At 43.8% G+C, this 27,452-nt stretch overlaps 2 protein-coding genes across 6 annotated transcripts in view; both read left to right on the plus strand.

The window, feature by feature from the left end:
* PLEKHG1 (pleckstrin homology and RhoGEF domain containing G1) overlaps positions 1 to 22,244 on the plus strand; it is a 222,130-nt gene extending 199,886 nt beyond the window's left edge. For all 4 annotated transcript variants that reach the window (XM_079939440.1, XM_079939441.1, XM_079939438.1 and 1 more), the window contains 6 exons: positions 1,274 to 1,307; positions 3,688 to 3,783; positions 5,411 to 5,449; positions 7,418 to 7,440; positions 11,810 to 13,430; positions 18,893 to 22,244. In XM_079939440.1, the coding sequence (XP_079795566.1) occupies positions 1,274 to 1,307; positions 3,688 to 3,783; positions 5,411 to 5,449; positions 7,418 to 7,440; positions 11,810 to 13,430; positions 18,893 to 19,821 (2,742 nt within the window). In that variant the 3' untranslated portion in view covers positions 19,822 to 22,244. The remainder of the gene's footprint in view (positions 1 to 1,273; positions 1,308 to 3,687; positions 3,784 to 5,410; positions 5,450 to 7,417; positions 7,441 to 11,809; positions 13,431 to 18,892) is intronic.
* A 1,508-nt stretch (positions 22,245 to 23,752) lies between these two features.
* MTHFD1L (methylenetetrahydrofolate dehydrogenase (NADP+ dependent) 1 like) overlaps positions 23,753 to 27,452 on the plus strand; it is a 227,690-nt gene continuing 223,990 nt past the window's right edge. Inside the window, exons 1-3 of one of the 2 annotated variants that reach the window (XM_079938749.1) lie at positions 23,753 to 23,800; positions 26,160 to 26,259; positions 26,853 to 27,430. In XM_079938749.1, coding sequence (XP_079794875.1) covers positions 27,210 to 27,430 — 221 coding nt within the window. In that variant the 5' untranslated portion in view covers positions 23,753 to 23,800; positions 26,160 to 26,259; positions 26,853 to 27,209. Of the gene's footprint in view, positions 23,801 to 26,159; positions 26,260 to 26,556; positions 27,431 to 27,452 lie in introns of those variants that run through there. The other variant, XM_079938748.1, reaches the window with a different exon arrangement.

Consider the following 27,452-nt stretch of genomic DNA (forward strand, 5'->3'; position numbering starts at 1 on the left):
TGGTTTGTTTTTTGTGTTTTTTTTTTTGGTTGCCCCTTAGCCCAGACATTTTTACTGTGATATCATCACATACTGTGACAAAGTATTAGTAAAATTATTTTTAAAGTTATTTTTAGCATAACGTTTGTAGGTTCCATTACACTACCTTGAAACATGAAAATGACATGAAAGAGGCGAGAAAACCTACCTAGTTTTTTTCTTCTTTGAATCCTCAGCAAGATGGTTCATGTTAAGGCCATTAACTTTTCTTTTCACTGTTCCCTATACATTGATAACATATGGCAATAATTACAGAAAAAGAAGCCTCAAAGCAATAAAGTTCAGAAGCTCGGGGGTTGAGTCGGGGAGAAGTTTGTATGCAGAGAAAGCAAGAGACAAGGTCATCAGGGCCAGTCCCCTGCGGGAGTAAATGGTAACTAACTTGGGTTGAGTGCCTGTCATTTGGTCCTGGTAGCAACTTTGAAAGGTCGCTTCTATCTTACCATCTTAAGGTCGAAGAAACACAGGCAGGAATATGAGAGCACCTGCCTAGTTAAGTGCTAAAGCCGGGATCACAAACCATGTCCTCCAGGGTCCTTCTCCCACACCGCAGCTCTTTCTCCCCCTCTGGGAGATTCTAGGGCACACACAAGTGATGGTAGGTACAGGGGTGCTGGGAGAGTCAGCTGATGATAATCGCATAATATTTGGAAGGACAGGGGAACTGTCCAGCAACTAGTTTGCATTCAGCTCAGAAGACTTATAATGCCCCAAAGATACGGGGAGGGCTGCTGGTGTAGGTCCTAGGCCCTGTCCCTTGAGCCTTTGGCTCCATAGATCAGGGCTGGATTCAGTAGACTAGGGTTGGGTAGCAGGAATCTAGATTTTGATACGCTGCTCAGCCAGGTTTTTGAACCTTCAGTGAAAGTTTCTCTCTCTCCCTCTTATTTTCCCTTCCTCCTCCTACACCTCCCCGCCTGTGTCTCCTTCCCCTCCCCTCCCCCTCCTTCCTCCCTCCTTCCCCTCCTTCTTTCTCTCCAGGTGAGGGCTGTAAGCTTAGCTCTGGGGCACCAGTGGTGCAGCAGCTACCACCCACACGAGGACAGATGCTCATCTGTTGGAATCCCTTGAACTATGTGTTAATGCCTAAAAGAAATGAGTTTTGGTTTTGTTTTTTTTTAAGCTTTTCCAAAACCACTCACTCAGGTGGGATAAGACCCGTATTAGGATTGGTAGTTTAAAGAAGAAACAGAAAAAGGTCACTGCAGTTATAGCTACACCTTCTTTCTTTCAGGCCAAGCAAGCAATACTTGAAATGGATGCCGTTCGTAAGTTTTGTTTTCTACACAATTTGAAATCTCATTGTCTCCTCGTATCTCTCAAGTTTCTACAAGTTTATGGCAAATGTCCATTGTGAGAAAGTAGCAGCTCTCTATTCACTGTTTTAACAAACAGAGCCAGCAGACAGTATACCCTCTTTCTAACCCATTGGCTTGTTTCTACAATAATTTCTCGGTTCATCTGTGAGCTCCCCGACGGCTTGCCGCTGGTCTCTGCATCAACTCACAGTGTAAGATATGCTTCCAGGGTCACCCTTGCCCCACCTCTGCCACCACCAAAAATGATGGTCCCACAATGCATTTCCCACCTCACTCCATTAGCAGAAAATCTATGTTGATTATCTGCAGTAATCACGCTAACTAGATAGGTATTGGTTTTCCAGATGCAGGTCACATTTTAAAATTACAACTGCCCCACATATGTTATTGTGTCTCTGGACTTCTCATAGCAGTCAGAGAATAAATATAAGTGAGGTCTTATAAAATAAGACCTGTTCGAAGCACTTATCACATCCTTGTTATCTCCCAGATTAAATAGAATTTTAAAAGAAGCAATAGCTTTAAAGACTTACAGCCAGGTCTGACAGAAACTTTTACTTAAAACTTTCTAAATAACTTGCTTTTGAGGAATCTTTTCCCAAGAGCAAACGCTGATTCACCTACCCCACCCTACCCCAGCCCACCCCCCTGCCTGCTGGTTGTTAATTCTCCAGGGGGGGAAAAAATAAAGAAACATTACTGAAGTAGAAAAATGAACACCGCCACTGTCACTGAGATTCCCCACTGCGTGTCCGTGAGATCCCGAGAAATGATGCAAGGTGATCCCCACCAGAGAGCTGGGCTGGGGCTCTTTGCCCTGTGTTCTCTGAAGCCGCTTATTTTATTCAGTGGAAATCTCTCAAAGATTCTTTTTACTGAGGTATCGTTGATTTACAGTATTATATAAGTTACACGTGTACAACAGTTTTTAAAGATTATACTCTAGTTGCAGTTATTATGAAATATTAGCTATATTTCCTCCGCTGCACAATATACCCCTTATTTCTTCTATAAATATATATATATATATATATATATATAATGTATATAATATATCTGGGCGCTCTGAAGCGAAGGCAAGGTCATGGATGGGCAGGTGAGAATCAGGAGAAAAGATGGAGGAAGATGGGGATCCAGAGAGGTGAGCTGTTCCATGTGAGCAGCTACATTCAACATTGTTTATTTATTCCCAGGCTCTGAGCTAGCTCTTGGACACCATTAAGATTCTGTGAGCGCACGGAATGGTGTGAAGCCTCTAACGGTGCTCTGCGCCTCTCTGCCAGGCCAGGCCTGGGCCAGAGCCGCTCAGCCTAGGAAAACAACCTTACTTGCCCTACCCTGACTTTGGTCTCAGCTGGCTGTGAACAGAGCAGGCCAGTCCATTGGACCAAATGGCCTCTGACCCTGCAGAAGTGTATGTGGTCTTTAATAGTCCTCAGAACTTTCTTGCACTTCAGATGCCCTTGAAGGGCCGTAACCCCGATTTGAAGAACGCCGGTCTACGGCCGTGTCCTAAAATTGTTTACCCTCAGGCTTTAGGTGCAGATGATCTTGGAATACGCTGCACTACTTCAGGATTAGACCAGAGTTTCTTAATCCAAAACCTGTGTACCCCTTAGATGAAATAAAATGAAAACCCCCTGTCTGGGAAGAGAACCTAAACCATTCATCACATGTTCAAAGGAGCCACGTCTAGAAAAACATGGAGAGTCGCTGCCCGGGAGGACAGCTTCCACGGGGGCAGGAAGGGCTCGCCTCCCTCCACCGCCACGCCGGGCACCAATGCCTCACAAAATTGCTACCTAGAGGGAATTCTCCATTTGGTTTTACCTTGACAGGGCCTCTGTTGTGGCCCATCACCGCAGTCTGTCAGGGGCCTTGGTAGCAAGTTCAGCTGCAGGGATTTTCATGTTCATGGAATTGACTGACCACTGTGGGTCTTAGAGCTGCAGATGAGTCTGAGTGGGTGTAGGAAGTTATCACACCCTACACACTTGAACTAACTTTCTAGTAAGAGTGGAGCCAATGGTTATAGCTCTTTCTGCCAGAGAGTGAAAAGAAGAGAGTACAGAGAAAGAGTGCCTGTGTGTGCCTGGTGGGTGCTGGGCGGGGTTGGAGGAGGGGTTGCGGGCTAGCTTGCTAACACACTCCAGCAGTCAGTAAACAGAAAGTCTTGAGATGCGTATTCAACACGAGTTATGGAAGGAGGGATTCTACCATGCCTGACGAAAAAGAATAAATCCATAGGTATCAAAACAAGTCCTACCCATTTGCTGAGACGTTCCGGAACGCTTCCTTCTTATAGATGCATGTGGTTCTTACGTTACAGATTACCCAGGCTTCTGTTACAGTCCTGAGGGAGAGACAAAAGCCTTTTGTGGCTCTAAAGATGGTTCTGCTTCATATCGGCTAAGAAGAAAATCTGGTAAATAGGATGCGGTAATCAAGATAATTATGGGGCGTTAGTCGTGAAAGTCCCTTTCAGTCTGACAAAAAGGTATATTCTTTCCGGTTTCTGAGCACACCGCCAGTTTGAATACCTTTGAGAATGCCTCCAGGTGGGGCTCTCAAGCTTTGGTTCTAAAACTCTTTCTACTTAACTCTCTATTTTCCAGTGAATATTAAAAAACATGTCAATCAACTAAGTTCACTTTGTATAGCATGTTATTACCATTGGCCTGCAGGTACTTAAATTCTCTTTACTATCGCTAGTGAAAAATTGTATCCTGTAAATGACGCATCCCAAAGAGTATTCAGACCTAAAATTTTAACACACATTTGCTAAACCAGACTTCGTGTGGTATTCCCTTAGCCCTCGGATTTTTTTTTCCATTTAAATCGGCATTTATTGAGTATCTACCTAATTTCCTGCACTGTACTAAGAACTGGGAATGTACGAATAATACACAGGATTCCTGCTTGCAAGGAGTTTGTAGTCTAGTGGGAGAGTCAAAAAAAGGTTGAGTAAATACCAGTTCATACAATGGAGCTGTAGTAGAGGTTGAAAGGAAGAAAGAGCAGGGAGACAAAGGAGAGAGGTGAACCCTCTAGGAAGGAGAGAGAAGGCCGTACAGAGTAGAGGACCTGTACCCCAGATGGGATCTGGGAGCTGAGGAGCCTGATGGGGTGGGAATAGCACATGCAAAGGCCCTGAGACTTGAGCCAGCGTACCTTAGATCAGACAGCTATTGCCAGTTGTTTGGCCTGGCTGCAAGGTGGGCCGGAGGTAGAGGTGGGCAAGGTCAATCGGAAAGAGATGTGGCTGGAAGTACAGATTGGGCCCTGATCGTGGAAGGCCGAGTAGGCCACGCAGAGGGTTTGAACTTTATCCTGCAAGCTATGGAAGGATTTTAAGCAATGAAATGTTTGCCTTTTAAAATGAGAGTTCTGGCTCGATGTGGAAAATGAAGTAGGCAGGGAGAATTGGTAGGAAGCTGTTCCTCTAGCTTGGGCGAGAGATGGTAAAGGTTTGGAATAAGACAGTGGTGATTGGGGTGGAGTGTTCCTGGGATCCCACAAGACCATGATGGATGAAAACAGGAGAAACTTAAAATGATGTCCTGGTCGCTAACTAGGGAGGGTAATGTGAGTGACAACTAAGATAAGAATCCAAATGGAAGAGCAGATGGGGGAGACTGGTGAGCTGCGACTGGGACGTGTTGAGTTTGCCGGGTCTATGGGCATGTTGGGGACACGTCAGATGGACAGTTGGCATCTGAGACCTGGAGCTTGCGGTAGGGCTCTGGCAGAAGAATATAAAATTGAACGTTATCCGCTTATAGGTGGTAGTTAAAGCTCAGAACATTGCTCTGCTAGTTGGTAGGGTTGGTTTTCTGTTAGGTGACCCCAGATCGCACAGCTTACTATTTATCCTACAGTTTTGATGGAGTGAATGTCTTGCTGCTAAGTATCTCTAAGCAATCAGGATTTAGGTGAATTTGATAGAAAATTTCTAGAGCTCAATTCATTTGCCCATAAGCTAATAATTCACTTATAAAGAAAAAAACTTGATTTGGTTTTGCAAATGATGCTGGCCTTATCTTTTCGCTCAGAACCTTCCTCAAGATCGCATAAAGTTTTGAAGACCAGCGGTAAGTCCTAAAATAACTTTCTTTTTTCATTCTTGTTGATATCCACTAAGTCAAACCATACACACAAAAAATAAACACAAGATGAATTACAGATTGGCAGATTTGATTAATCCCATTATAAAATGTAAGGCTGAATGACATAAAACGTTTGCAGCATAGATAATGGGCATAAAAAGATGAATATCTGTGAATGTTGATGTTAAGAAATCCCATATATCAAAAAGAAAGGACAGGGGCTTCCCTGGTGGCACAGTGCTTAAGAATCTGTCTGCCAATGCAGGGGACATGGGTTCGAGCCCTGGTCCGGGAAGATCCCACATGCCACGGAGCAACTAAGCCTGTGCACCACAACTACTGAGCCTGCGCTCTAGAGCCCGCGAGCCACAGCTACTGAAGCCCGCATGCCTAGAGCCTGTGCTCCGCAACAAGAGAAGCCATCGCAATGAGAAGCCCGCGCACCGCAATGAAGAGTAGCCCCTGCTCTCTGCAACTAGAGAAAGCCCGCGCACAACAACAAAGACCCAACGCAGCCAAAAAATTAATTAATTAATTAAATCTATTTAAAAAACGGACAAAGGACTCTTTTTTTAATAAATTTATTATATTTATTTATTGTTTCTGGCTGCGTTGGGTTTTCGTTGCTGCGCGCAGGTTTTTCTCTGGTTGCGGTGAGTGGGGGCTACTCTTCGTTGCGGTGCGCGTGCTTCTCATTGCAGTGGCTTCTCATTGCAGAGCCCGGGCTCTAGGCGCGCGGGCTTCAGTGGTTGTGGCATGTGGGCTCAGTAGACGTGGACTCTTTTTTGAAAGGCAGAGAATATAATTGGGCAGTTTCACAGAAGAAACACAAACTGCCAATAAAATTTACAAATGGTCACCTGTATTAGTGATCAGAAAAATCATACATTTCAGTGAGATAAACGGAGAGGAGAAAGCTGTGGGCTTGGCCAAAAGAAAAGAAAAACAGGCACTCTGAAACTGTTGGTGTATAAATTTCTGCAACCTTTTTGGAGCAAAATTTGTTAATGCCCATTTAAATTGAAAATGTGTATTTGCTCTTGAACCAAAAATTTCAAATTTTTCACCCATAGAAATTTCACAACGTACACTTCCTGTATAGAAGTGCTCACCCAGGTGAGCACAGATCTATGAGTATCTGTGTTCTTTGCAGAGTTTATATAACAAGACACCACATAAAATGCCCATCTAGTGGGAAATAGTTTTAAAAGTTGTAGTAAATTCTGGAATACTACATGGAATATTCTGCAGCTGTCAAAAAAACTGTGCATTGTTGTGGGATTGGGGCAGTGGGCATGGGACCTGGGAAGATGAACATCAAACTTTTAAGTGTGGCTACCTCTGCAAGGTGGAATTTGTGGAGAGGGTTTGATCACTTTTTACTTTAAATGCTTCTGTAATTAAACAGTGTTGAAAGATGAGACACACATGATCAGAGAATCGTAAGGGTATATAGGAGGATGTGGCTGGTAAATCTCTCCCCACAATTCCTCTTGCACCCTCCTTAGCACAGTGCCAAGGTGACCCTGTTGATAAATGCTATATCTTCAATGAAAGCCAATAGAATATTTAAAAATTAACAGAAGCATAATCTGATGTTTAAGTGAGTTTCATGGCTTAGGGCATGTGGATTATTTTTTCAGGTAATATATATTTGGGTGGGGGGAAGCTTTTGAAACGTATTCATATGAATTGGTCCATTGCTCTCAGGGATTTAAGGAAGATACTTATCACTCAGATACATGTCTGGTTGTTTTACATGTAGTACAAGATCTATACTTGGATAACTGAGAGGCATTTTCTAAAAGTGAGGTCTCAAGAGCCCAGAGATGCTTGGGCTTCAATTATTAACAATAAGTTTAGAAGCCCTATAAAATGTGAGTGCTTACCTATGTATGAGAGAGACATTTTTAATCCTCAAACTTAAAAGATAAAAAAACTTTTATTTTTCAGAAACAGCACAAGACATCCAAAAGGTAAGTACTATTGACATTTCTTATTTTGAAATGTTTACTTTAGGTGCCCTTTATACCTACCCTTTCCTTATATGTCTCATCTGCAGCTAATCTTCCAAGTGTAAACAATTATTTTACATGTTGACATAGATTTAAGTTAGGGCTCGTCCTTATCAACTCTCCCTCCACCTCACCACCCCAGCTTCATCTCTCAGAACCAAGGCAATGATTTCTTCATCCTTCTGCCCCACCTCTCTATTCAGAAGCTATTACCTTAAGATGTAACACCTAGGCTTCCCTGGTGGCGCAGTGGTTAAGAATCCGCCTGCCAATGCAGGGGACACGGGTTCGAGCCCTGGTCCGGGAAGATCCCGCCTGCCATGGAGCAACTAAGCCCATGTGCCACAACTACTGAGCCTGCACTCTAGAGCCCGTGAACCACAACTACTGAGCCTGCGTGCTGCAACTACTGAAGCCTGCACGCCTAGAGCCCGTGCTCCGCAACAAGAGAAGCCATCACAATGAGAAGCCCAGGCACCACAACGAAGAGTAGCCCCTGCTCACTGAAACTAGAGAAAGCCTGTGTGCAGCGACGAAGACCCCAACACAGCCAAAAATAAAATAATAATAATAAAATAAATTAATTAAAAAAAAAAGATGTAACACCCACACAGGGCTAGTGTGGTGCACCCCACATTGCCCTGTGCCTCTGTGCATATAAGACTGAGGCTCTTGCATCCTGAGTATTTGCTCCCTTTTCAAAGCATCAGACTTCAATCACAAAGATCCCCGTCTAAGAATATGGTCCTGCTGCTGGTATAAGAGGTGTGATCATAGGTGGTATAATGAAACTTCACTATATCAAGCTTTGATTTTTCTCCCTCCAATAAAAGGTTAGGAGAGGCAGAATAAAAATGGTATGTTGTATTAGAAGATGTATATTCAAATTTATTACCTATGAACAATGCCTATTGTATCCTGACCTGGGCAAACCACATCCAGTATGCCTACTGATCAACTGGCTTACTTAACAGTGCTTAGGGGACTGAGCGCAGCTTCTTACTTCGTGCTCTGTAACTGTAGCAACGTGGCTGTGAACATCTCCCCCGCGATTCTACGTGCTCCACTCCTTGGCACAGGGCCAAAGTGACCCTGTTAATAAATAATGTATCTTTCAGGTTAGACGCCTAAATGTCTAAAAATCAACATGGTCTTATCTCTAAGCTATTTGCTTAAAATTACGGCATGTGGATTTTTTTCAGGTAGTACATATTTCTGTTTGGAAGCTTTTGAAATTTATTAACATGAATTGGTTCATTGTCCTGAAATATGGCATGAGATTTTGATTTTTTTAATGTACTTTGTTTTCATAAACAAACCCTGGGACGGTGCCCTTGTAAGGCAGCCAAGCTATGATCACGGAGCAAGCCTGGCTTAGTACCAGCTAGGGGAATCGCTCTATTAGTCCTAGAGATACAATCTCAAGAGCTTCTCGGAAACTTTCTACGATAGTGATCGAGTCAAGTCTCCATATGGGGACTAACTAAACCTTATACAATCTGAAGACAAGAAAGAAAGAAAACACCAATGTACTTTTTTCTTAGTGGTAAAATTCCATCTCCTAACAAAAATGAATGTATACTAAATGCAGGGAGAGATTAAAGAGATAAAGAGATTAACGTTTCTCCTAGAATATACCTTCTAAAGCCGTGTTTGTGTGTGTGTGCATGTGTGTATATAGCGAGAGAGAAAGGGAAGGAGAGAGGGAGAGAGATTTAGCTCATATATAAGCTGAGGATTAAGACATGGGTTCAAATCCATTTCTGCCGTTTATAAGCTGTATGACTGTATGCAAGTTGTTAATCCTTACCAAGACTTAGTTTCCTAATTTATGGAATTGTTATAAAGATTAAATGTGATATGTTTTTTAATGTGCTTAGTACAGTATTTGGCACAAAACAAGTGCCCCATAAATTAGCTCTTATTATATTATTATTAAGTAACCGTAATGCTGAGAATGTGGAAAACTGTTCATCACGAGGGATCTACACTACGTACTTCTGTGCTGTGTCCAATCCGTATACTGATTATTTCTAAATCTAACAGCTTCCTCAGTTCTCCTGATGATTTATTTGATATAAACTTTCACCTTCCAAATTACTGCTAACTTCACTTCAAGTGTAGTTACCTTTTGGGAATTCCCTGGCAGTCCAATGGTTAGGACTCTGCACTTCCACTGCCAGGGACACGGGTTTGATCCCTGGTTGGGGAAATAAGATCCCGCAAGCCACGCAGCGTGGCTGAACAAACAAACAAAAAAAGGGTAGTTACCTTAAAAATATACTTTGATATTAACAATTCGGGGTTTCTAATTTTCTAAAATGTCTGGGAATTTTTCTGGAATGAAAGATTTTAAGAAGGTATTACTTCTGGCTGTTCACAGAATTGTTTTGTTACACTTCCACAGTGTTTGATCATGATTTAACTAGCTAATACTAACTTGTTTTATTTTATAAAATGTAGTTACTGCGTACCTATATTTTATAAACATTTTACCAGTGCAGTCTGAGTAAGAGGAAAAGGGAGAGATATTAAAGGGTAAAGAAAAAAAACAGAAGAGCCAAAATATAATATATATATATTTGTATGTGTGCACATATATCTATATGTGTGTGTATTCATTTATTCCTAGTCTTCAAATAGTCCACATTTTTTTTTTTTTTTTTTTTTGCGGTATGCGGGCCTCTCACTGTTGTGGCCTCTCCCGTTGCGGAGCACAGGCTCCGGACGCACAGGCCATGGCTCACGGGCCCAGCCGCTCCGCGGTATGTGGGATCTTCCCGGACCGGGGCACGACCCGCGTCCCCTGCATCGGCAGGCGGACTCTCAACCACTGCACCACCAGGGAAGCCCCACATTTTTACTATCTGAAAAAAATGAACAAAAGATTCAATGACTAATTAGATGTTTTTAGCTTTAAATTTTTAATAGAAAAACAACATTCAGGATAAAATTGTATCTTTGCCCTCCCTGATAGACAGGCAGGTAAGCAGACAGACAGACATATTAATAGGTGGATATTCCAAGGTAATATGTATCCCAATTTCATTGATCAGTGATGAAAAATTCTTGCTAATTTGACATTTCCAATAGGTTACTATAGTGTTTTGACCAGAAAATATACCCCTGGTACTAATTAGTTTGAACCTGTCTTAACCCTTTCAAATCTTTGAAGCTAATCCCAGTACCCACAGAGGGCATCAGAGGGCAGTCCACTCCCTGTCTGCACAGTTGAGCTCCATCAGGAAAGGTTCCAAGTTATAACAGACCCATTGTTTTCTCTGATTAAAAATCATTAACGTCACTCATAATTTACTCCCTAATTGGCATCTAAATATTGCTTAATTAAATGTATTTTGAAAGAAAGTAGAAATTTCATTAGCTCAGTAGTGGATTAAATTAAATTCCTGCAACAAAGGCTCTTTTGCCTAGAATCTATAAACCAAGGCACTGCTGGTCAGGTTCATGCAGGTCTGCAGATTTAAAGGAAAACCCTTGGGGGTCTGCAGTCAGATCACCGACAGGGGTGTTTCTCGTAGACCGGAAACCACAGTAAGACCGCTAAGAATCAAACCCCAAATAGAAATCAGATACCATGGCCCTTGACACCTATATATGTTCATTTATATAATGTTATTTACCGAGAACACATCGGAATTATTAGAAATATCTAAGAGTTTTCTGTATTTAGCGAATTCCCTGCAGTGGGGAAAGGTATTTGGAGTCAAACCTGGGTTTACATGCTAGCCTTTCCACTGCTGGGGGAAAACATGTTACTGAATCCTAAGAGCCTAGATTTCCTTACTGTGAAACTGGTACAATCATATCTAATCCAAAGAGTGATTGTGAACGTTAAGTTTGGAGACTGTCTTCAAATGGCCTAGCCTATTTCTAAGCAAATATCAGTTCCTGTCCTTTCTGCTCCTTTTGCAAAAAATCTGATGTGCTTTCCAACACAGTTAAAATCAACAATGTTTGGGCCTCCCTGGTGGCGCAGTGGTGATCCGCCTGCCGATGCAGGGGATGCGGGTTCGTGCCCCGGTCTGGGAAGATCCCACATGCCGCGGAGCGTCTGGGCCCGTGAGCCATGGCCGCTGAGCCTGTGCGTCTGGAGCCTGTGCTCCGCAGTGGGAGAGGCCCCAACAGTGAGAGGCCCGCGTACCGCAAAAAAAAAAAAAAAAAAAAAAAAAAAATCAACAATGTTTACTGATCATTTTCTTTAAGAATATCACAGTCTAGGGGGAGAGGCAATGTGTAAATACAGGAGAACATCCTAAGTCATGTGTCCTGTGGTGCTACAATTCAATCGATATGTCTCTATCCTCCTCAGGTTTCCAGAGAGGAAGGGTCTCCCCAGCTGACTTCAGCAGGGCCATCTCCTGCCCAGAGGAACAGTCAGCCGAGCAGTTCTGCCATTATCAACGTGCTTCGCGGGGGCGGGGCCGTCAGAAGCATCTGGACGGACCACCAGATCCGGCAAGCCTTGTTCCCCAGTCGGCGGTCTCCGCAGGAGAATGAGGAGGACGAAGATGATTATCAGATGTTCCTGCCATCCTTCTCCCCTTCAGATCTGAACTCTGCCCGACTGTGTGAGGACAGCACTTCCAGTCGACCTTGCAGTTGGCACATGGGACAGGTCGAGTCCTCGGAGACCCCCAGCTCTGGCCACAGGGTTGTGCGGCGGGCCAGCAGTGCTGGCGAGAGCAACACGTGTCCCCCTGACATGAGGAATAGGGACAGTGACAGCCCTCAGTACAGCTCCCGAAGGGAACTGCAGAATGACCCTAAAACAGAGGGGCTGGACGGGATGACTCCCTTCGGGTCCTCTGTAGAGCTGACCATTGATGACATAGACCATGTCTATGATAACATAAGTTATGAGGACTTGAAACTGATGGTGGCTAAACGGGAAGAAGCTGAAGCCCCTCCCCCCAAATCAGCCAGGGACTCTGCTCGCCCCAAGAGCACCCCGGAGCTGGCCTTCTCAAAGAGGCCGGCAAGCCCAGAGAAGAGCCCTCTGCACCCCCAGAGAGATGGTGCCTCCCCAGGCCGGGAGGCGTGGAACCAAAGCTCACGCGAACTCCAGGTCGTGGAGGAGAACGTCTACGACACCATCGGGCTCCCAGAGGCGCCCTCCCAGGACTTCAAGTGCAGCAGCCTAAAACGTCCCAAGAGGAGCACCTTCCTGGGCCTGGAGGCCGACCTGGGGTGCTGTGACAGTCTGAGGGCCTCTGTTTCCCAGGACAGCCTCCAGTTCAGCGAGGACGAGGCGCCCTACCCCCCGGGACCCTCCGGTAACGATTATCTGAGTTTGTTCTATAACTCCTTCGGCTGCAACTTGTCCATAGCGGATCGGTCCATCTCCGATAAACTGTCTGAAGAAGTAGATGAGATCTGGAATGACCTGGAAAATTACATCAAGAAAAACGAAGTCAAAGCCAGAGACCGGCTCCTGGCGGCGTTTCCCGTTAGCAAAGACGACGTGCAGGAGCGGCCGCTGGCGGGCAGCGCCCCAGAGCTGGGCGCGCGCTCCCCACGTTCCCTGCCCGCAGGCCGGGCCCCCCTCGTGCCGCCCAGAGACAGGCCGGGGCCGGTCTCCTGCACACTTGACCTAACCCCGGCCTCCAAAGACGGCTCCTGCCTGAGTCTCCACCGGCTGTCGCTGGTCAGTGACCTGCCGCCCGTGGAGAGTCCCTACGACGTGGCCAGCAGCAGCCCGTCCCCTGCAGACCTGAAGAACCCTGACCCCGGCATGGACACCGCAGACAAGACCAGGAGCAGGGTTTTCCTGATGGCCAGGCAGTACAGTCAGAAGATCAAGAAGGCAAATCAGCTGTTAAAGGTGAAAAGCCCGGAGCTGGAGCAGCCGCCTGGCAGCCACGTGCAGAAGCAGGTTCCCAGGGACCTGGCGGCCATCCTAGAAGAAAAGAAGCAGGGCGGGCCCGCCATCGGTATGTCTCCCGCGCTGCCCTTCTCCTTCCGAGGACTGGGAGAGAGCCGTGTTCTGGTTCTCAGTGTCCTTAGCAGCGTGAGGGTGCTGTCACCCAGATGTTCATTCTCACAGAGAGACCCCAGACTCACAGATGAGGCCGGCCCTGCACCCACCACATCTCACCAGTGGGAGGCGATTGAGTCTGGAGGGTTTCCTGGTGTCTGTGACATCATCACTCCAGATGTGATATTTGAAGCAGTGTTCTCTAATATAATCTAGAGCTGAAACATAGCCGTCAGGTTCAGTTTCAGTGTGTTAGGAGGGGTAGCTGGGTAGCAGGGTAAGAGTTTAAGGTTTGGACGAATACGGAATAGGATTGCTCTTTGCTCCGGAATCCTAACAAAAACGCCTACTCATCCTAACAAAGACAAAAAGGAGGCCTTTTTGCTTGGTTTCTTTTTAGCTGTTCACACTGTAACTCGGCTGTTTTCTCATGTGTTACATTTTCTAGTTGCTTTTTTGGAATAGCTGCTGTAATGCATTTAATACTGTCTCATTTGGTATTCTCCTGTATGCTTCCAAGAAATTTAATTTTGAGTCAAGCCTCCTTTTTGGGCAGAACCAAACCAGGATCACGTGCGTGATATTGGTACCATTAGGGTTTAGGAATGAGAGGATCACAGTTTGGCTTTTCCTCTATTGTAAAGAAGTACATATCCCCTGGGTAGATTACACAGGGTTCTCAGTGGAAGGGCATGATGTGAATTAAGCACTGGATTGTCATGGAAAGAAAAAAAAACCTGAGGGTGCTGACTCTCACCTGAGGAGTTTTCCACCTCCAGACCCAGAGAGATTTCTGAGATTAGGGCCCAGGAACTGAATTTTTTTTTTTCAGTGTGGACTTTTGATCCTGTTTTAAGAATCCCAGCCCTAGATCTTCTGACAAAGCATCGTCTCTGTATCAAATGAGAAGAGACAGTTCTCCAATTAAAAATAAAAACCAGATGGCTCAGTATCAGGGCATGTTTCGTTGGTTAGCTTGGTGGCGGCATGGCTCATCTGGCCAACTCGATGACACCTACCTCCTTTCTTTGGGACTGCTTTCTTAGGTGGAAAGCAGAGAATCAGAAGGGGGTATCCAAGTCCTAAATGGACTCACAAGTTGCATGACAAGAATCTGTAGGGAAAAACAGTTTTTTTGAGTTTGGGAGTATTCAAGAATTACCTAAGTTTACTCTTTTTCCAGAGCTAATCGCACAGTAATATTTCTTAACACGTAGGGAAGTGAAGCCCTGGAAATGTTACCTGAAGGATTTTACAGACCCTCTGTGACTTGGCCTTCTTTTTAAGTTAGATAAAGGTTAAATGTGATTTTTATATGAATGTGAGAGACTAGATCGCATATATTTTTCTCCTTGCAATAATATGCTTGAATTAGTCCCTTTTCCAACGCGAGTGTTGCTAAACTGTTGTTACACACAGAAAAAGTGACTGAGTTCCAGCTGCAGGCGGACTGTTTTGGAGTACAGATGGCACTAGAAGCAGTAGTGTGTTGGCAATGAAACCACTGACTGAATCTGGGCTAGGGTGCCTCAGAATGAGAGAAAATATAATACTGAGGTTTCCGATGATGATGGATTGATGAAGCCAGCAGACTGTTGTTTAAAAAGTGGTAATTGCCTGAGGCCGGTTGTTTGGAATGTGGACCATCCATTAACATGTGAAGCTCCAACCCTGTCAGAAGCAAGGTCTTCAATACTGAATCATTAGGGCTTACAACTGCCTTCAATAGTCTTTTTTACCCACCTTTTAAGTATGAATAGGTTTCCCTTTGGGGTTTTCTTTTGCTCCCCCCCCCCCTTTTTGTTTGTTATTTCTGTTTTGGCTACTCGTGTCTTCTTGGGCTCCTGTAGGATCATAGCTCTGTGTCTGGGCCCTTTCTTGACATGGTGGGCTACTATCGACATTCTCTCCAAGAGAAGATCTCTCCAGAGTCATCTTCTGAGCCAGCCAGTGTCTCCCCCTGCTGGCTGGCAGGAGCGTGTCCCTAGGGCCTGCCATCTCTCAGACCTGAAGAATCTTCCATCTGGGTGGATCGAGACCACTTCCTGTGCCCACCAGGCTTTCAATCAGTTGACGTGATGACTCCTTTTCTCTCTCTTGTTTATCTGGGCACAGGACGTCGTAATCGAATGGACCGATTCACCAGACTTCTCCGTATGGGCCTTGCCACTTTGCCAGGAGCTTGCTCTCGGTGTTGTGCGGAAGGAGGGGCGCCCTATTCACCTGCTGAAACTCTCCAGCACCTTTATTGAACGCTCCAGCCGGGGTCTACAGGCCCTGGGCCAGACCTCCGCCTGTAAATCACCCAACCAGGTCTAGCCCCTCCCACCTCTTGGAGCCTGTTGCGGCATGCCGGCCATCTTGTCCCATTATGCCTCACTCCTGACAGTCTTTGAGGCCAAGGAAGCCTTTGGGGTCCCCCCCCCACTCCTTGTTTTTTTGGTGATGTTCTCTGTGGGAGAAAACTCCGTACAGGCTTGAGGAATGCTCCTCCTTGTGTAAAGCAGGGAAGGCAAGATAGCATTTTGTGCTTTGCGCTGCACCACAAGCCACATCAGAAATGTTGATTTTAATCTCTGTCTTGAAAACAGTAGAGTTCATACTTCTCTCAACAAGGATCACTTCAAATTTTTATCTGGAATGATAAGAATTCTACCTTCTAAACTTACAAAAGAGGAATAAACCAGAGATAGCCCTGACGTTGTCCCATTATGATAAGGTACATGTTCTATAAGGACTATGAATGCCAGAACTAAGAATGAGGGGGAATTTGAATCCAGCTGACTAATACTGAGCTTTTTAGGCTAGAAGTGTCATCTTGGGCTGGCTGTTTCCTGTACATCGGACTAAGGGTATCTAGTTAATAACAGCCATCGCTCTGGAAGCTTGTCTCACGTTCATGTTGGCATCAAGCAAGTTATAGACTCTCTTAGAAGGTCAAGCTGAGACCAAAAAAACAAAAACTTAGATCGGCACAGTATAGTGTCTACTTGCGAGGTACTTTCTATTCCAAATTTATAAATGGTCAACTTTTTATTATCCAAAGATAAACTGTGCCCATTATGAGTTGTCTATAATATATATGTTTACATAGCATTTTACTAAAGGCTGTCTTCCTGCTTCCCCATTTCCGGCTATGCCCAAATCGTACGCTGCCTTTCCACTCTCCATGGTACAGTCTTGGAGCACATTTATTCTTAACACTGTGTTTAGAATAAATGGAGGCAGTCCAAAAATTATCTCGGTAATTAAGTAGTTCTTGAGACCAATTTCTGCCTAGAGCTGTGCTTGGTTTTCTGTGGGGATTGTTCTCCAAGATTAAAAGCTCATGGACTAGATGGAATAATAAACCAGCTTAGATACAATAACTAGCAACACAAGATTGTGTGCAAGCATGCGTACACAACCAATAGCTAAGTATTATGGTGCATATAAGACTTCAGAGAAATCAGTTAGAAAAGGATGCATAGAAGTGATAAAGCTTATAGAGGGTCTTGAGAGGTAAATAGGATTTGATTAAGCAAAGGAAGAAGAAGAGAGTGTGATAAAGAAGAAAAAGGCATGAGAAATACTAGGGCTATTTTGGATAATACATGGTTTCAGATGATCTGGGCCACCATGTTCCAAAGTCAAGAGCTATTTGTTCTTACAAGACTTTACAGTTAAATTTTGATGCTGCAATAGTTTAACTGAATTTTTTTTGATTAGCTCTCACTGCTTTCTCTCAAATTGTCATTTTCTTGGAACTTTGTAGAAGTTCAAAGCCTTCCTGATTCAGCTGTGGGATCAGGCTCAGAGCCACAGTGTAGGTGAGAATGGCTTGGGAAGAACCGTCTTGACTTTGAGGTGGGACTGCTAACCAAAGACAAGCCTAAAGGTCCAGCTACCACTGGTTGGGTTTCATAGTTAACGAAACATTGTATATTTCAGGATGGCTAACAAGGGCACCTTAGTGTCTATGTAGACTTTCAGTCTGTTAAGGGGTTACCAAATCTTAATTGGTATTGAGAGTCTTTACTATGCCCTTTAAGGAGTAATAGCTCAAGTTTTTGTTACTACAAATTCTAAACTCATAATCTCTGTCCTTCCAAGCAATTTGGACTTGAAAGTCTGAAGGCTCTGAATGAATGTAAGATCTATAATGAGAAGATAAACACTATTTATTCTGATTCTGGGGACTAAGGGGCAAGTCATCTGAGGGAGTTGCAGTTAAAGGGCACACAGAACAACAGCACATTGTTTTCTGTCCCCATAGAAGGCAAACTTGAAAGAAACAGCAGAAACTCAACTAAATATTTAGTTTAAATTCAAGGAATAATTTACTAATAACAGGTTACTAAAAATATAAAGAGGAAAAAATTATAATGTCACTTGCTGGTCATCATATATAGAATAGATGCCCTCTATAGAGACTGCGTAGATGTGGTCTGAGTGATTTATAGGATTCATGGAATTCTTTGATTCTAGGGTGGTCATGTGGGTACCTGGATTGGGAGGTGGGGGGACACGGCTCTTGAAATTGACATCTCTGGGCTCTCTCTTTTTAATCATTCCTGACCCAAGAGAATTCTCTGTATCTATATCACGGTTCTGTTAATGTCTTTAGAGATGTCTGTACTCAGAAGTGAAGTAGAGAGGATAGTGGCCTCATAGCTTAATTTGAAGTGGCAATAGCTTTCGTGGAAATAACGGTAAAACCCTGTTCTGCAACCAGTACTAGAGAGCATTAGATTATGGATTGTGTGCACAGGATGGTTCATTCTGAATGTCTTGGAAGCATAGATTTCAGTGCCCGGCTTCTCGGTGATAGGAAAGGAGGTAAGGATCAGTCAGTACATGTGGTTTTGAAGGGAGGACCTCCTGTCAACATCCCGAGACAGTGGCAGTGGAGGGCTGCCTGGAAACAAGAAGTGCGGGAACAGCCACCGGGAGCAGACTCTGCTGGGAGTAGCTGTCCGAGAGCAATCAAGACCGGTGAGGCAGGGGTAGCCACTGCAGGGTGGATTGTGGTCATGCTTCTTTTAATGACTACTTGAGTTATTTTTCATTGACCGGGGTTTAAGTGCTGACTCTTATTTTTATGTTGCCTGTTTTTAGCACTGACACACGATTCCATGCTTGTAAAGAACACTAGAAATTGTCATTACAAACAGGGAACGCTTGTGGACCTGCTGTTGAAATAAACAAAATAATCCAGAATTAGATCAAATGAAGTTTCAGGTGGCTTTTTTATTAAACGGGATGATTTTCTTAGTTTGTGTTGTTTAGTATTTGATGATTTCTTATCCTCAAACTTAACTTAAAAGTCCTCTCTACTGTTTAATTTTTTAATATGTTGCTAGAACGTTCTTATTTTTTAAATCTTTGCATGTAGAAATGATCCTGTATATATTTATCATTTTAATATTTGCCTTCCAGGTGCCAGGATTGCTGAATATTCCCAACTGTATGACCAGATCGTATTCAGAGAAACCCCCTTTAAGACTCAGAAGGATGGCTGGGCCAGCCCTCAAGACTCCTCCAACCTCAGCTCTGCATCACCTTCCCACACCCAACACGGTAGCGAGGACTGGCTTTTGCATTCAACCTATAGTAATGGAGAGTTAGCAGATTTCTGTCCCCGGCCAGAGCAAGACTCGAAGTCAAAATATCCCACTTTAGAGATCAATACGAAAAGTACCCCAAGACAACTGTCCGCAGCTTGCTCCGTGCCTTCTCTCCAAATCTCTGAGCCTCTGCTGGGCTCCGTGCAGAGACACAGCGTGGTGGTCAGCCAGCCCAACAAAGAGAACTCCTGTCAGGGCCATCTTTACAACTCTCTGGGACGGAAGGGAATCAGTGCTAAATCTCAGCCTTATAACAGGTCCCAGTCATCTTCCTCCATCCTGATAAACAAGTCCTCGGACTCCATCAACTACCCTAGTGAAATGGGAAAGAAACAGCTGCTGTCTTTACACAGAAGTTCAAGGTGGGAGAGTCACCAGGATTTGGTGCCAGGTATCGCTGACTCAGGTCAACAGGGCACTGAAAAACACTCAGATCTCACACTCCAGGACTCACAGAAAGTTCTGGTAGTAAATAGAAATTTACCTTTAAGTGCCCAAATAGCTACCCAGAACTATTTTTCCAATTTCAAAGAGACTGAAGGAGATGAAGATGACTATGTGGAGATCAAGTCAGAAGAAGATGAGCCAATAAGCAGCAAACTTGGACCATATCTGACATCATACAATGATTCTGACAAACTGAATGACTATCTCTGGAAGGGGCCACCTCCCAATCAGCAAAATATTGTCCAGTCTCTAAGGGAAAAATTCCAGTGTCTTAGTTCAAGCAGCTTTGCCTAAGTTTCTTAAGAGTAGCTGCCTGAATTAACTTCTTACTGTGCTCATGAATTAGAGATACTGAGAGATGTTTTGTATGTACCAGATTAGAACAGTTTTGTAATAACCAGAGATGTAAAGTATACTTTCTTTAACAGCACAACTTTTTGAAACAGCTGGCGATCCAGCCAGGATTGTACTGTAGCAAATGTTAGCATCTAACACTGTGTTTTCTGATGTTGATGGTCTTCGTGTTTCATGTAAGTCAATCTTACTTGAAAATTTTAGGCTTTTTTTTTTTTTTTTAAACATGATGGCCATGGTATTTTTTCCCATATCCTGACAGTTAGTGCCCAGACTTTAAGAAATGCAATAATCATTTCCTATTATCCAGAAGCCACAGGTATACTAGGACTCAAAGGTAGCAAGGAGGACTTTTCACGTTTTTTAAAAAGAAAGGAAACTAAAGCTGTTTAAAGGATTATGCTTACCTCTGACATTTTTGTTAAATTTGTGCCAAGACCCTAGAATAACTTAAACGAGGGATCTCTAATCGGAGTATTGTCTAGGTGCCCATTTTAGGGTTTCTATGCTGGCATTCCTGCATCTAGTTCATTATAAGGCAGAAAATATGTAACTATTGGAAATTAGAATGTATCATGACCAATTTTCTGTAAGTAAAAATCCTTCCCTGTCTTCCTGAACGAGGCCTGCAGAATGTGCTGCTCATCACTTATTTTACATTTCATGGGGTTAAATGAATGATTCCCTTAATGGTTTAAAACCAAGTGCAAGAAAATGCAAATTGACTTATTAGAAAAGATGGGTTGACATCTGGGTACAACTTGATCATCTCATTATATGACAGTCGGGCACTCCTTTTTGTGCAAAGCGCTTTAAAGCTACTCTTCCCAGAGCAGTTTTTCAGATGTCCTTTCATGAATTTTATACTCAGCCAGATGACCTGGTCCCAGCCTTGAGAATTTTATTGACTGTAGTGAAATTTATTTTCTAAGCCAGACATAAAAAGGGGGTCTTGTCTCATTGTTTGGGGGCATATAGAAGAGCAGAATCTTTGGTTACTAAATTCTGACTAATCACATCTTTTAAGTTGTAATTATGGTCTTTAAATAGTGGTTCATTGTGATATTATGTACTAATACAACTCTTTATGGAAGGAAACAAAAACAAAAGCAAGACCTTGTGAGTAAAACACAAAACTAAAGAAGCTAAAGAGAAAAATGGAGGCAGATTTATGGCCACTTTATAAAAATATTTTACTGAAGACTCCAATCAATGTAACAAGGATGTTTTCTCAAACAGTGGCTTTCGCATTCTCACTTTAAGCCATTTTACATTCTGTGGCCTCTTCCCCACCCTCTCAGTTTTCATCTTAAAAGATATGATAATCTGTGTAGGGAAAGGGGATCTGGGCTTTTCATTTAAAGATAAGCAATGATATTGATTTGAATCAGTGACATCTACCATAATTCTTTTTCTCTCTTTAAGTGCTATGCCTCTTTTTCTTAAAAACATAAAATGTGACCATCCTTATTTTATACACAGGTACCTAAGGCATTCATTTTCCTTTTTAAGTAACAAAAAATAACCTTATTTTCTTCTTTCTCCATACTGTACTTTCTTCTTGTAGCTTAGAAAACAAAGTCCATATTGACGAGCATTGTTCTGGAACGATTCCTTCTTTCATTGCCCTCCTTTAAACATGTTATGAGTTTTCAAGAATAAGCAGTATCAGAAAAGAGAAGCACCGTAACTGAGTATAGATTCTCAGACTTGCTAGACGTATTTGTAAGGGCGTTTACAAAACAAAGTTACCTGACTTTTCTTGTCCCGGGAATGCAGTTTCCCACTTCTCTGCTTTTTGGTTTGTAAGACCCAAATTCTGTATTATCCATGTTGCTGTGGTGTCTTCCTCTCAGAAATTATTAATTCTCCACACCAATGTCCTGTTGCACGACTTTGATGTCACTTATAGGAACACACCCTGCTGCACAGAGGCTGCTGTCATACTGTATAAAATGTCTGTATGGTTGTCTTTAGGTTCTAGGACAAATCTGCAGTTCTATACATCCGTTCTGTCAGCCAGGATACAGATTTTGAGATCTGTGTGTATATATATAATCAAGTTCGTATTTTCCCTCAAAGTTATTCAATGAGTGCTTTTGTTTAAAATAGTTTCTTCGGGAGGTGGGGTAGGGATGTATATAATTGGGGGAAAAGAGTTATATGTACTTAAATGGATGTCAAGTTCTTACTAGGTCTCTGTACTGAAGGTTCAATTTTTTTTTTATAAGTTCACTTTTCACCTACTCTATTCTTTGTGCAAAAAAAAAAACCCCAGAGAAACAAACAAACAAAAAACCATGCATCTAGGAAAACATAGTTTAAATACTGTATATATGATAATGAAAGTTAGTAATGCTCATTATTTAATAAAGTTTGTAAAGTACAAAGTAAAATACAGTGTGAATTAATGTGTTAATTCTAGAAAGATCAAGATTTTTCTGAACTATACTCAGTTATAATACTTTGCCTTATGAGCTGTGTAGAAAATGGTTCAGGGTAGAATTCCCTGGCAGTCCAGTGGTTAGACCAGTGGACTCAGAGCTTCCACTGCAGGGTGCACAGGTTCAATCCCTGGTCAGAAAACTAAAATCCCACAAGCTGAGCAGCATGGCCCCCCCCCCCAAAAAAAGAAAATGGTTCAGGGTAGTGATGATATACCATGTTTCAGTGGCCTTGTGACTGACCATTTTCTGTATCTTTTGATTACTTTTCAAATATTGAATTTAACCTGGGATTATCATACCCTTCTCTGAAATTCCCCTTAGACCGAGTGCCTTTCCAGGTAACTGGTTTTGATGGCGTGAGGTCATAGAGTAGTCTGACTTGCAGCTGTGGGGTTAAAGTCAGGTGAGCTGGAGGGGAAGAGCCCAGAATGCTGAAGTTTTTTTGGTGCCAGAAGACAAACTTGCCCACTTTACTCTGGTGGTGCAAGCCCACGGGCAAAGCTCACTTCGCGTATCTGTGAAAAAGAACAAAGCTTGATTTTCCGGACAATAGCTTATTCACGATGCATCGTACAATAGGAAAGGAAGGGAAGCAGTTCCACTTCATTAGTTCTAAAACCATGTCTATTCAGCTCAAACGTAAAAGAACAGGGCTTGGACAGTAAGTAAATCATCTGCTCTACGGGGCAAACACAAGCCCCCAAATATTCTATTGTGTGTATGGCAAGGTATGGCTCTCCATGTAAGCATCACAAGACCGTGGGTAAGCAGATTCCTTCTTGTATAGACTAGTTAAATCAGAGGCTGTAAACTGGTGGCCCAGAGTCTGAATCTGGTTTATACAGTTTTAAAAAGGTTTAACATGAAAATCCAGATTTCCGCCTTAAAAAAAAATTATTAGATCTAGCCTGTTTGGGGCTGGCTTCTGATGAGGTGACTCCGAGATCTGAGGATGGAATTTAAAGGTGAAAATCATCCTGTAAGCCAATAGGGTAGCAGATCCCTGGAGAAAGAAACAGGCGAGGAAGCCATTTGGGGCCTAAGCCACTCTGGGAGCTCAGCCTGGCCAAAACGCTCTCCTTGAACAGGTCTCAGTACTTAATGATCTCAAGGGAAACAAAAGAACAAACTGTTATTAGGCAAGAGAAGTAAAAACAGCAAAGTCCTTATCAGTTGTAAGGACTCCCAGCTCTCTTTCAATGGTAAAGATTAGCCTGAAGCCTCAACTACCTGAAGCCCCGAACATAAGAGATGACGTTGTCGCGCTAGCTTCCTACCTGTTGGTCTTGCCAGTTTTCCCCATTTTCAGACTTGTGCACCTCCATCCTCCCAAATCTTAGCCGGCATAATATTTCTAGACACAAAACAATCCAATCTTCTACAAAGTCCTCCAAATCTGTCTCTGCCTTTACAGGAGCTGCTCCCTTTTCCTGCGTGACCCTCCCACTACGATCCAGGAGAAAACCTGCCAGGTACGCAACACTCAGCTCAAAAATCACTATTAAGAACTGTGGAGGGTAGCGTGAAAGCATTGGTTTCCCTTGCTTCTCCAGGCCCCCGGGGGCCTGCAGAGCATCCCAAGTACGTGCTACACGCACACAGTGGGTTGGTTTCACAGCTGAGGAATACTGGATTTAGGAATCTTTTATCTTAAAGAGCTACTGGCAAACCTGCCCAATTTTTGACCCTGGAGGGAGGCATTATCTTTACACTGTGGGCAGCAAACATATCTGCCCTCTGCCCTGGAGGGAAACACTCTCTATTTTCCAAGGTCGTTTGTTATGCAAATATCCTTTCAACACTAGCCCAGAACAAGACCCATTGATACAAGACAGGAAGAGATGCAAAATGCAGGAAACCCATTGAGAGTGTCTCAGAACAATCACATTGTTACCCCAAAATTGGGTTCCCCTCTTGGTGGGTGTCAAGCTAAAAGACACAACCATGCCAAAGGTCCGGAGAAGGATTTATTACTTGCAACAAGTAAGGAGAACACCAGGGATCTTAGGCAAAGCAGTGTCTCCCCTAACAGCGAAGTTGGGGAAGTGTTTAAGCTAAGGGTACATGCATATTCATGAAGGGGCTTGAGCAAGAGAATTCAGCATAGAATTGGGGCAAAGGTCAACAGGGGCCAAGCTTTAGTTGATTGAAGTCAGAAAAGGTCAACATCATCATCCTTTAGGTTCCAATTGATCTGTTGGAAGCTTCTTGTGACTCTCCAGGTCTAGGAAGGTGTTTCTTAACACTAATAACTCTCTGAAACTTTAGGCTTTATAGCTTTCCATCAACATGCCTGTGTTCTACTATACAGTTCTGCACAGTAAACTCTGACACCCTGACACCCGAGCTTGTGTCTGTCTTGTTCAAAGTTGATTCCTTCACCACATGCCTAGCATAGAGGCTAGTATAGAGCAAATGCACTCTCACTCTCTCTACCTATAAATATCATATTAACTTCAGATATATATATTCCTTATTCTGGAAACAACCTTTCTTTGACCTATGTCCAAATGTCATCTCAAAGTGCACTGAAATTATATCCACTAGGGAAAGAATGTGAGTTAATGCATTTTTAAGGGCTTCAACACAATAGAGCCCTTTCTCCCAGGGTAGTTGACTTTTCCTAAGTAAACCAATATATATTTGAGTTTGGGATAAACAGATTCAGACGTATCTATCTCCAAATGAGATCCTGACACTTCCCCATGAACCAAACCTGGGAATATGAAAGATCCTGAAGTTTTCTTCCATAAATCTTTCTCCCTTGCCTATCCTCTCCTACAAGTGTGTATTATGAGTGTGTAAGAACCCAAATAGCTCTCATCTGGAATGACTTCAGGGTGGGGCCCAAGAGGGAGTTGAAGGTGAGCAGAGGACAGAGGCCTCCATGGTCATCCACGTGAGGACCTGAACAGGTTGAGTAAAATACTTTAACTGGTTTGATCAGCACAGGCATTTGCTGTCCTAGACCTTAAAGTGATTTCTTAAAATTACATATAAGATCGCAGTTAATCATATCATAATGGGACAGACCATTGTTGACCATCAGCGTCAACACCTAAAATTTTTTAAGATTAGAAAGTACGTTAATTCAGTTAAAAAAACCCAGAAAACAAAAAATCCACACGGCTTCTAGGTGAACTTTATTATACTTTTTTTTTTGGCCTGCTGCACAGCTTGCGGGGATCTTAGTTCCCCAACCAGGGATTGAACCCAGGCTCCGCCTCGGCAGTGAAAGCGCCAATTCCTAACCACTGGACCGCCAGGGAATTCCCTATTATACTTTAATGTGAGATCTAATTAAAAGAGAGTATCGCTTTAAAGGTGTGGATTGCCATAAGCTTTTGGTGACGACTGAAAACAGCCTCCAAAGTGCCTTCTTCAAGATGGCTCTGTAGCACATCTATATGGCCTGAGTCATTTCCATATTACGGATTCCAGTAACAAATTAGTTTTGGTGGCTCACCCTTCCCAATCAATTTAGCTTAGGTGTACAGTTTTAAACTTGATCTTTTCTATTCAAACCTTTCTTCCATACAGAATAGCGCATGAAGTGTTGGGAAGTCTTCTTTGGGGCCTGCTGTGCCAGGCTGAGCCGTGCAATTCACAAAAATGCCACACTTTTCCGTGCAATTCAGTATGATCGGAAGGGTTGCCTTTTTATATGAAGTTGTGGCTGTGTTGTTTATTCTCCACTTCCCTGTGCTATTTCTCCTCCACTTAACATTTTTAGCAGTTATAAATTTTCTGAGAACTGCTTCGGCAAAAGGTTACAGGTAAATATTGCCACCACAGGTGTGGCCCCAACTGACCTTCCTATCCCTCCCCCAGCATACAGAAAGCCTTCAACACACAGCTACTGAACAAGCGGATGAAAGAATGTTATTTCTCACACCAAAACTGGAAACAATACAAACAACATCAGGAAAAGGTAAAATAAATTATGGTCTATCCACAATATAGATTAGGTTTTAATATAAAGCCACTATAAATCATGAGTTCGAGTACTATCCCTTCCCAATTTCATGAAAACAGATATAGCAAGTGAAGAAGAGACCTATATATATAATATGGTCACAATCTTGTAGTACAAGTTAAAATAAAATTAAGAGATCAAAATTAACAGTTATGACTTGGCAATAGTATTGTGGGTGATTTTATTTTTTACTTTATGCTTTTCTCTATATACATTATAAATAAACAGTATATATATTTGAAAAACACACTCAGCTCCAGCATCAGATCCTCTGGTGTTTTCTCTGATGCTCCTCCATAAACAGTTAAGCATTTCATTTTCATCACCTCAGAAAACAACCCTGTACCTATCAACTCTAACCTCCAATCCCTCTATCTCCCCTGCCCCCAGCCATAAGCAAACCCTAAACCAATTGCCCTTCCAGGAAGCAAACTGCCACCCGAGGGCAGGATGTTATTGGCATCCTAGGCGGAGCAAGAAGGAGCTGTCTCAGGGCAGGAAGGGAGCCCCATGCTCACGCCCCACCCTCCTCTGACTTTTAACCCTAGCCAAATTTCGAGTCTGTGTTTGCAAGTGCCAGAAAGTGCCCGTCCCTGACGTCCAGGCAACTCGAACAGCAGCCCCGCGCCCCACAGGCGCCCACCTTCCCAACGTCACGGCCACTGAGCGCAGTGCCCCCTAGGGGCTCCTCTCCGCTTAGGAAGAATAGCCAGGACCTTCCTGCCGCTGGCCCGTTACCGGCCGGGTCCGGTTCTCCCGCCTGGCGCCCGCCCCGCCACCCCCAGGAGGGACGTGAGCCGCTGCGTCTCTGAGCTCAGCCGCCGCATCTCCGCGTCGCGGGAGAACCCGCGGCCTCCCGCTTCCGCCGCCTCGCCGCGTTCCCGCTGCGCCGCCCGCGCCTCGCCATGAGCGCGCGCCTGCCGCTCGTCCTGCGCCAGCTCGGCCGCCTGCAGCCCCCCGGCCCGCCGCGCCGCCTCCGAGAGCTTTGTCTCGCCAGCAGCGGCGGGGGCGGCGGATGTGGCGGCGGGGAGGGCCTGCTCGGGCAGCGGCGGCTGCGAGACACCCAGGCCGGGAGCAGCCGGGGCCCGGGCAGCCGGGCGCCCCCAGCGCGGGACTCGATCGTCCGGTGAGTGTCCGGCGCTCGCCGC

This window comes from Stenella coeruleoalba (genome assembly GCF_951394435.1).
Source record: "Stenella coeruleoalba genome assembly, chromosome: 12".
NCBI classification, from domain to species: domain Eukaryota; kingdom Metazoa; phylum Chordata; class Mammalia; order Artiodactyla; family Delphinidae; genus Stenella; species Stenella coeruleoalba.